The 10,282-nt window shown below is 45.3% G+C and overlaps 1 protein-coding gene across 1 annotated transcript; it reads right to left on the bottom strand.

Moving 5' to 3' along the window:
* Positions 1-5,652: 5,652 nt before the first annotated feature.
* LOC123117308 (BTB/POZ domain-containing protein At1g03010) lies at positions 5,653-8,117 on the bottom strand. Its single transcript, XM_044538085.1, has 4 exons — positions 7,984-8,117; positions 7,804-7,870; positions 6,534-7,721; positions 5,653-6,436 (listed from the first exon to the last, which is right to left on the bottom strand). The coding sequence occupies exons 1-4, from the start codon at positions 8,079-8,081 to the stop codon at positions 5,834-5,836; spliced, it is 1,956 nt and encodes a 651-aa protein (XP_044394020.1). The 5' UTR covers positions 8,082-8,117; the 3' UTR covers positions 5,653-5,833.
* Positions 8,118-10,282: the final 2,165 nt, after the last annotated feature.

The raw sequence follows: 10,282 nt of genomic DNA, 5'->3' as shown, positions 1-10,282 counted from the left end.
CCGCTGCGGGTCGCGCGGGAGCCTCCCAGCCGCCGGAGCCGCCCCGCCGCGGGTCGCCGCCGCAGCCAAGCCGCCACTCCGCCTCCGCCACGCCGCCACACCGCCACGCTGCCACTCCGCCGGAGTCGCAAGTAAGCTTCTATACTCAAAAGACCAAGCAAACCAATTTCATATTCTGCCATCAGGATTCCTGAAATTTATGAGGACATATTGAATTAGTGAGGATTTCGGAAATTTGTAGTCCAAGCAACTCATATTTTGAAGTTTTGTTGCTTACCTTCCCATCCCATTGTGTTGCTATGCTCCTGAAGTTGCCTAAGTTTTGCTATATTGGGTTATCCACAATAGTATCGGCAGCGATGTTTTGTTTTGTGACAACTACTCAAATAAATAAAAAACCACGTGTTTTGTTGTTTCAAGAGATTGAGTCATGGGCTGTGAGCAAGCATTATATTTTGACATGAAAGGTAGATCTATTTTCAAATGAATGGTAGATCATGAAGGTTTGCGCACCGTGAGGCGAAGGTGGGGCTTACCGGGATGGGTTGAGAGGAGGCAATGGAGAGACAAAATGGAAGAGGCGGATGGTGAATATAGGACGTGAAAAATGATGCATCTACATAGTCCTTCTATTGAATGCATAAAAGGCACCCTGCAGCCTCTCTGCTTGCAAAATAGATGCGCTCTGCGTGGTACACTCGTGACATTAAACCTTTCATCTCCAGTTAGATATGCAACTTGATTTGACCTAAAAAATTCTATTTTTGAGTATTACCTTCTTCCACACCTCCGCAACATCTTCCGAAGCCTCTACTCTTAACCAGTCGCTTTCTTGAATTTTAGTTCTTTTTTTTCTGACATTTGTGCAAGCTAATATGTTTCAAGATTCTAAGGTCCTTTTTGTCACATATTTCTACAGGTACAGAATATTGCCACTCATCAGCATCTGCAGCATCTAAGGTCCTTTTTGTCACATATTCATATATACTTGAGATTCTGCTTACTTTGTTTGCAACATTTAAGAATTGAGCTTCTCAATATTGCATGAATATTTCAATGATGTACGATGTTTCCCATTCAAGCCACGGGTCCTTTTCGTCACATATTCATATTTACTTGAGATTCTGCTTACTTTGTTTGCAACATTCAAGAATTGAGCTTCTCAATATTGCATGAATATTTCTAATGATGTATGATGTTTCCCATTCATGCCACAGATGAGGAATCATTGTCCGCATGCATTACAATCAGGGGATCGTTCCCCATGTAAAGATTCGACGAATACACCTACTCAGGAGACTGCAAATCAAGCAGATTCTTCTTCGTCACTGCATGTGCCACGAACCCCTTTGAGCAACATAACCAACTCAGTTGTAAATCAAGATGTTGAAAAACCAAAAAGTGGTAAAAATTGGTATGCACGAATGTCCGATGAGAAGAGAGCGGAGTACAACCAGAAGCGGCGTATGGCCCGAGCACACAAGAAGGCTGCATCTGTCATTAGTATTAACCCTAAGGAGGTCTCTCAAACACATGCTTCTTCATCGCCGGATGTGCCACGAACCCCTTTGAGCAACATAGCCAACTCAAACACAACCAGTTCGTTCTTTATCTTTACATGCTGCAATTTTAATATTCTAACTACTATTTCAATATTCTATGCTACACTACTATATCAGCTATTAGTGATAATTAGGTCCAACTTTTTCTTTCATTTGGAGTACCATAAGGGACTAGAGTATCTTGATTACGAATATCCTTGCCCGGATACAAAAGAGTATGGTATTGTGCCTGATTCTGTTATTTTGCAGTTGAACTGAAAAATAATATAGTTCTTAAATGTTTATTCAGTTGAGAGATGCCAATATAACACCAGTTTGTTTTTTCTATTTAAGGTCTTTATATAAATTTTCTTCATACTATGCTTGAAATAGTACTGGTTTCAATAGATTTTTTTCCAGCTATTAATGATAATTAGGTCCAACTTTTTCTTTCATTTGGAGCAGTTTCACTTCCGCTTTATTATTGCCTCACATACTGATATAAATCTAGGAGATTGGTCTTCTGTGGACACCTGCTGCGACACTAAGTACTATTTCACTTTTCCCTTCTAAAATTTCAGTGAGAATGAACACAAGGGCATATGCAAAGAGGTGAATTACATTTTGGGCATATGTTCATGTACTATTTAGGCTCAAAATTATTTTTAGCAGTTTTTTTGACATTCTTCCTCACGGACCTGCCTGTTACAGTATTATTTTTTATGAGAAAATAATGCAACTTTTGAACTAAGCCTATAATCATCAACCTCTGCCTACTGTAAGTTTGAGCTCTACATTGGAGTTCCTTTGATTGACTATCAATTAGCATGCACCTCTGAATGCAACCGTGATGGCGGGTCGTTCGAAGAAAACATTTATGGATGAATAGATGATTGCTTTCACACGATAAAACTGTTGAATTGTTTGGGTATGTATTTTCTGAAGAAAAAAGGTGGGATTTCCACTAAAAGCCATAATAGTTCTGTTGAGGTCTTCTTGCTGTGTGTCACCACTTTTGGTTGAATTTAAAATTTACCTGCAAGTAATTCATTTGCATGTGCATGAACTTTTTGCATATGGTGCCTGATGTTTCATCTTGTTTTAGTGCTGATTCTATATCTCGAGCAAAGCAGATTCTTACCTCGATGCATGGAAGAGCAAGAGGAGCATACGGCCATAGCCACTTATTATTGCCTCACATACTGATACAAATCTAGGAGATTGGTCTTTTCTGGACACCTACTGCGACACTAAGTACTATTTCACTGTTTCCTTTTAAATTTTCAGTGAGAATGAACACAAGGGCATATGCTTTGTTGGGTGACGTTCATTTACTTGCTTTATATCATAGGAACTGGAGTTCAAGAAGCAACACTACTGAGCTTGATTTCTCCTGTTACCTTGCAAAGAGGTGAATTACATTTTGGGCATATGTTCATGTATTACTATTCTTGATTGGAGCTATAGCTTTTTTGGTAATTTGATAACACCACGAGCAGTAATCGTGTTTGAAAGCCAAAAACATACAGAATGTGTAAACTGTTTTGATGTACCGTCAGTTTAGGAGCAAAGTAACCATTAGTAAACAGTCTAGGAAATCTGAATGCATCTGCACGTCAATGTGATCTTCTGTTCATCCCTTGTACTGATTCTAACATTGATGAGTTTTTGCGGACAATGTTTTAATGCTAGCTATTGTAAGTAGTCACTGTGGTTTCAGCATGATGCTTGCTGTATGGAGTTTGCAGGTTTGACGCATAAGCCTTTCGAAATTAATTCAACTTGACTGAATTTTACTTTCCTCTCTTCTCTCATGCTTAAATTTCTTGCTTATGTTTAGTATGATGCGCAAGAGAGTTGATGCTCGCCGCGTTCCAACTCTGAGGGATGTGCATCCACACACGAAATGGAGTTTATGTCTCAGAGTATACCACAAATTCCACATTGAACGAATTGGCTTTGGGAGGAAGAGACTAAACTTGGTCGTGTTGGACACAGAGGTAAAGCTCGGGACATCTTTTTTCCCTATAATGATTAACCATTTTGTTTATTCCTTGGAATTTTAAGCTGAAAATAGTAGGAGAAGTGCCTAATATGTTATAAAGAACAGAGTGGCAAATACATTAAAAAAAAGACAGGGAGCACAAGAAAAAGTATTCACCTTTGTACATGGTCTGTATGCTTTTCTCTGCAAACAAAAAATCGTGTTTTATATTTCCGCTCATTGATTTCAGCATGCCTGAAAACAGATGCAACTCCACCTTCCTCTGGTACAAAACTGGAAAAGTAGGAAATAAATTTCTCGGTCTCATTTCCATGTACTTCACAATATTAAACACCACGTCCACCAAGAGTAACATATAATTCCACAGCCTTGATTGCAGCTTTATCAGCTTCATCCTTTTCATTAATTAAAATGCAACAAGTTTGCTACTTCTATGACAGTCTATCGACAAAAATGCAACAAGTAATTTTACGGATGAATAGATGATTGCTTTCACATGATAAAACTTTTGAATTCTTTGGGTATGTATTTTCTGAAGAAAAAAGGTGGGATTTCCACTAAAAGTCATAATAGTTCTGTTGAGGTCTTCTTGCTGTGTGTCACCACTTTTGGTTGAATTCAAAATTTACCTGCAAATAATTCATTTGCATGTGCATGAACTTGTTTCATATGGTGCCTGATGTTTCATCTTGTTGCAGTGCTGATTCTATATCTCGAGCAAAGCAGATTCTTACCTCGATGCCTGGAAGAGCAAGAGGAGCATACGGCCATAGCCACGTAATCGTTGGTGAGGATCATGGAGAAGATTCATGGATCATTGGTGACAAAGGCATATTTTCTTTAAAGGTGCCTCTGTTTCATTCACCCAAGCCGGAAAATATGAGGATCTTCTCCAAGCGGGACCTGGGCTCAATGCACCAAGAACAACATCAACTGAAGCAACACTTCCTGTATATATATAATGTATTGTGAGCCCTGGATCGTGTGAGGCTAATGTATTGTGAGCCTTTTACTTTGAACTGTGTGATAATGATGCGTCGGAGTTATGGATTGTGGTTAGACCAAATTTATGTGACAATTCTGTAATGTGAGCCTCGAATTTCTTTTCCAGCCCCATTTTGTGTGAAATTGTGACCAAGTGTTCACAAATATTCAATTTTTTTCTTTGTAAGCTCAACAGTAATATACTTATGAATGTGTGAAAGTTTCAGACATTTTTAATTCACAGATATAAAAATAACTTTAAAGTACATTTTCAGCCGCAATATTTGACCAAAACCGACCTATATGGATTTGCATGCTACTTAATAATGCATGTGCAATTCATGTTAGGGTCTGGACAAGGGAATGTACACAAAAATTGATGTGTTTGTCTTCTATCTCTAAATAAAAAAGGCTATATATGCAAAGGCAGGCTTGTTTGTCTTTTCTTGATTTGTAATATTTTTCGGTGCAATCAAACTATCTTTATATGCATATTATTCTCATATACACTTGAATATTAGTCGAGACGTGCATTTGCACGTGCACGCTTGCTAGTATAGGGGTAGTAGATAAACTATAACCTGGCAGGTGTCTCTATAGAGTACTACTGTATGAAATATGTCCTGCCGGGTTTGATGTAACCGTGAAAGTTATTGTGTACCTTGCTTTGAGCTTTTTAACTCTGATAAAGAATGTTCATTGCATTGTTGCTTGCTGATGTTCTTCATATTTGAATTGACGGCCTCATTACCGGGTTGGGAATGATCGCACCTGGAGGGGCGTGGCAGGCCGCACTTCCTATCTAGTGTATATGTATTGCGGTCGGACTCCAACACGTGCTTTCTTTTTGAGGGATTTCTTTTACGGTCTTGCTAAGTCTCAATCGACCAAGACTTCGTTAAGTCTCAGTCGACAGTCGACGTTGCATCCGTGAGATGTTATATTAAGATCCGTGCAAAATGTTCTTCTCAGTATTTTTCTGTCTTGCATGTTATTTCACTTGACTGAGACTTGGTTAAATATCAGTCGACTAAGACCTAGCCACACCCTTATGTGCGTGTGCAATGACACACATTTATGTGTCCGATCGGACTACAATATAATAGATAGATAGATATCATGCAAGCAATCCCCACAAACTATTATCAACAGAATATCATGCAATCCCCACAAAATAGTCGGGTACAAGTGCTGAAAAGCGGGCAGATGAATCACGGTCACGGCGTTTTATCACTTGCTATGCACACATAGGAGAAGGCGCAAGATTCCAACACGCTTGATCGTGAGGCGGTGGTGGGTGTATTTACGAGATGGAATGGCGGCGGCGGCGCTGGAAGAGCACCTTGGCGTCGGCGGTAGCCTTGGCGCCGAGCTGCTGCAACCCGGGTTCGGCGGCCGGGCGCATCCGGAAGAGCGTGTTGAGCCTGCCGAAGCTGCGCGCGAAGCTCCGTAGCAGCCGGTTCGCCGGGTTGACGCGCACCAGCTCCCGCTTCATGCTCACGTGGTCCTTCTCCAGGTCCGTCAGCCGCATCCGCATCCGCGACACCTCCAGCTTCAGCTCCCGGTTCTCCCGCCGCACCGACGCGTAGTTGTCCCGCGGCGACATGGCGCCGCTCCCCACCCCGCTCCCGGACCGCATGTTGTTGCCGCCGCCGCCGCCCTGCACCGTCGATGCGGACGACACCGCGCCGCCGCCGAAGAAGAGAGCCCCGTCATGGCCGCCGCCGCCGCCGGACTGGATCGCGCTCCGCAGGCGGATCTGCTCGAAGTAGAGCACCTGCACCGCCATCTGCACCGGCAGCCGCTCGTTTTGGGCCGCGTGGCTGCACGCGTCCGGCGTAAGCCGTTGGCAGTCGATCGCCTTGCACATCCGGTACCTTTCCGCCTCCTTGATGTTCGGGTGCACCTGCAGGCAGGTTCCATGAACGTTCATGGTAGCAACATTAATACGTAATAATAATTGAAGGGATAATAAAAGAGGAAAAGAAAAGGTGGCGGCGTGCCTTGAGGAAGATGTCGACGGCGCGGTAGATGCCGTCGGTGACGAGGCGGGCGTGGTCAGGGAGGATCTCGGCGAGGGAGATGAACTTGGCCGGGACGAGGTTCGAATCCAGCGCGATCTCGGCCAGGTAGCTGTCCAGCAGCTTGGAAGCCTTGACTATGCAGCTCTGCTTCGGGGACCGCGGGCTGTCGTAGTCGAAGCCGCCGCCGCCGTCCTCCTCCTTGTCCTCGTCAAGGTTGAGGAACACCGAGAAGATCCTCGCCACCACGTCCGTGTCGTACAGCGTCGAGGCCTCGCCGGACCCGGTGGCGATCAGGATGTCCTCCAGGATAGCCTGCTCAAGCTGCATGCCGATCCGCTTCTCGAGGTCGGCCTTGCATATGTTGGAAGCGGACAGCGCCATTGCCGTCCTGAGGAGCCCCGAGAGGAAGGCCATTGGCACGGGGCTCTTCTTGGACTGCGCCGGTAGCAAGCCGACGATGGTCTCGACGACGGCGCGCTGTTTCTTGACGGCGTCCGTGTCCGTGTCCGTGTCCGTGACGCCGCCGCATTTGTCCATGTCCCTGCAGGCCATGAGCCCGTACAGCGAGTTGTGGGCATAGTTGATGAGGATCCGGGTGACCGTCTCCTGCCTGAGGCCCTTGGACTTGACGGCGGAGAGCAGTCGCTGGAACAAGTCGAGTCCGAGGCCGGCCACCGACTTGCCCCACCAGTCCCCCTCCCCCGGCGAGTCAAGCGCCGCCGGCTTGAGCTGCGCGCCAGTCTGGTCCAACCTGGAGAGCAGCCCGGAGGCGAGCTGCTCCTTGCAGACGTTGTTGGCGATGGCGGCGATGAGGCGGGCGACAAGGTTGACGTCCTCGGCGGCCGGGAGCAGCGCCTCGCAGGTGCGGAGCACGGCGACGGAGCTGGCGATGCTGGGGAGGACGGCGTCGCGGAGGAAGGCCTCGGCGCGGAGCTCGAGGTTCTTGTCGGAGAAGTCGTCGGTCATCTGCAGGTAGCGCGCGGCGCAGCGGAGCATGGCGACGTTGGCGACCGTGATGTCGACGTGGACGCCGTAGCAGAACTTGGCGGCGAGCTCGAACGCCGGGGCGCCCCCGGGCGTGGCGTGGAGGGTGAGGCGCGCGAGCTTGGCGTCCTTGGCCTCGGCCACGAGCCGCCGGATCTTGCCGCTCCGGGAGACCAGCGGGAACTGCGCGAGCAGCTATGCCATGGGCATCAGGACGTCATTTTGAAGCTCTGTTGCAGCTGATGGACATGGTGGTTTCTCTCACCTTGTGGAGGGCGAAGCTGGACGTGCCGACCTCGACGGTGAGGTCGCTGGAGACGTCGGTGGGAGGCCTACAAAGACAAACAGGAGCAGGCGGCGTGTGAATTGGACATGTTCCGTGGGCCGTAGGAGAAGAATGAGGATGAATGAATCCAGAGAGGGGCCGGGGGAGGAGGACTGCTACCATTCATTGGCGTGCCGATTGTTGAGGCTCGTCCGGAACATCTTTTTCCCGGAGACGCTCACGCTCTGCTTCATCTCCGTCACCGTCGCCACGCCCATCTTATTGTCTCTCAGATTCAGCTACGTGTTCGTGTCCAACACTTGTGGTTCAGTCTTCAGTGCCCTCTCTGTCTTGTAGGTCGAGAGTGTGTGGTGTGGGAATGCGTGTGGAAAGGAGGGCTAGCAATAATATACGATTCCATTTAGAGAGGAAGTTTCTTACAATAATACTCCCTCCTCCGTACATTAAAATGTCATTGATATCTCACTTTCTTTTGAGCGAAAATATTTAAAGGATTGATATTTTACTAGAACACTTGCTATAGGAAACTAATTTCTCGCTGGATTTCCATGGACCAGACGGCGTTTAATCACAAGGAAGAATCGAAAAAAAAAACCAAATCCATCCATGATGGTGCATGATTAAGCCACTGGTCTAAACAACGGAAAAGAGGGATGAAAAGGATAGGGCTTGAGGCAAAAGAGAAGCAAAGGCGAACGCAGGCTTAATTAGTTAAACCAAAGGGAGATTAGGTGCTCCTTTGACAGCAGAATCGGCATGGAAAGCTTGACATGACAGCACGCATTGGGTCTGCTTGTGGGCCACGCGTCTCACCAACCTCTAGTTTATTTATAACTGACTAAAGCGTTGGGTATCGGCGATTCGATCAGTTTCACGGTTGTGTGATTGCGAAGTCTCTGTCGGAGTCCGCCGGGAAATCATTAGAGGACGGCGAAGTGTCAGTGAAAAAGCATCTAGTTCGTGCTGGGAACCACTAGGTCGAAGGTGTTTTTTTCTTAACTCTTTCCAGGAATCAGATTGATTGGCCTAGCCTTTTATCAGACTAGCCCATAGCCCTTGGATTAGATGAATAGGAGAGGTCCGATTATGTACGTCGGTCATACAGAGTTAATTGGCTCTTTGCACTAGTTACGTACTTCCTGATAACTGTTCCCGTGAAGCACGTCTAGAATTCCATAAACCAAGGAGAAATGGCGTAATTGATGCATGAAAAATGGCATATAGGTATCATGCTTAATGTTTTCCTAACATGACGCTAGTCCCTTGCGTCCATATTGCTAACCCCTTATTGCTAATCCCTTCGTCCTGATGCTTCCAAACCAGAGGCGGAGCCAGGATTTGACGAAGCCTAGGGCTAAAACTAAGCGGCTATAATAACACTAAAGAAGACTAACTTGAAAAAAAATACTCCCTTCATTCTTAAATATAAAAAGTCAAATGTTGTCTATATTTGACCAACTTTATATAAAAAATATAAAGATTTACCATACTAAATATATATCACATAAAAATGTATTTCATGGTGATGAATCTAGTAATAATGAATTAATATTCTACTAGATATTGTTATTTTTGTCTATAAACTTGGTCAGAGTTAGAGAAGTTTGAATTTTTGGAAAAAATAATACACCTTATATTTAGGAACAGAGGGAGTACCTAAAAATGGCCAAACACCATACATCTTGGATTTCTAAAAAAAAATTCCCTCTTATCAAATGAAAACGAAACAAAAGTTGACTAAAGTAATTCAATTGAACATCATCAATTCGTTGATTTCGTCTCTTACGTAATGGAACGGGTCATCAGGAAACTCAGGAAAATCGTGGGGCGGCGCAGGAACGTTTCTGATGGATCGGGTCACCAGCGACAGGGGGAGAGATGAAATGCTAGCGATTTTGCCCTAAAAAGGAAAACACCGGCGATTGATTCCTTTGGCGATTCGTGTATCCTCGGAGCACAGTGGGTTGAGAAGCTATGTGCGCCTTCTGATATTTGAGAAAAAGAAGCTATGTCGGCGGAGGCATGGGGCTGGGTTAGCACACATATGGATGGGCCTATATAGGGCTCCAAATCTGATCAAAATTCCTATTAGATGTACAACATTAGTTGGGCCACGCCTGGAGCTATAGCCCCAGCTGCCCCAGGTCCAATTCCGCCTCTGATCGTCTTGCCCTGCCAGTTGGTTGTGATTTCATGAAAGGAATCAATAACAGAAGGACGTTTAGCCTGCGATAAAACAAATAGGGCGTGGCAGAACCGAGTTTTACTTATGGACAAAACGGTAGGAAGCAGAAAAATAGTTGGTGTAAAGCATGATAACATATAGACGCCAGAAGGAACCACCCCTTTGATCAGAGTGAGATATGGTGTCATTTTAATCAATTACGCGTCTCATGCTTAACTCACCGTTTGAAGCCTTGAAGAATCGATATTATTCCAACAGATAATCGTATATAGC

The sequence above is a fragment of the Triticum aestivum genome, chromosome 5B (genome assembly GCF_018294505.1).
Source record: "Triticum aestivum cultivar Chinese Spring chromosome 5B, IWGSC CS RefSeq v2.1, whole genome shotgun sequence".
Classification (NCBI taxonomy): Eukaryota; Viridiplantae; Streptophyta; class Magnoliopsida; order Poales; family Poaceae; genus Triticum; species Triticum aestivum.
The sequence above is the reverse complement of the archived record's forward strand: the minus strand, read 5'-3'. Positions and strand labels throughout refer to the sequence as shown.

Excerpts from the sequence above, each read along its gene's own strand:
- LOC123117308 (XM_044538085.1), bottom strand. The coding sequence starts at position 8,081 with ATGGGCGTGGCGACGGTGACGGAGATGAAGCAGAGCGTGAGCGTCTCC. Across the intron at positions 7,722-7,803 it reads CCAGCTTCGCCCTCCACAAG|TTCCCGCTGGTCTCCCGGAG; the intron begins GTGAGAGAAACC and ends CTGCTCGCGCAG. Across the intron at positions 6,437-6,533 it reads CCGTCGACATCTTCCTCAAG|GTGCACCCGAACATCAAGGA; the intron begins GCACGCCGCCAC and ends ACCTGCCTGCAG.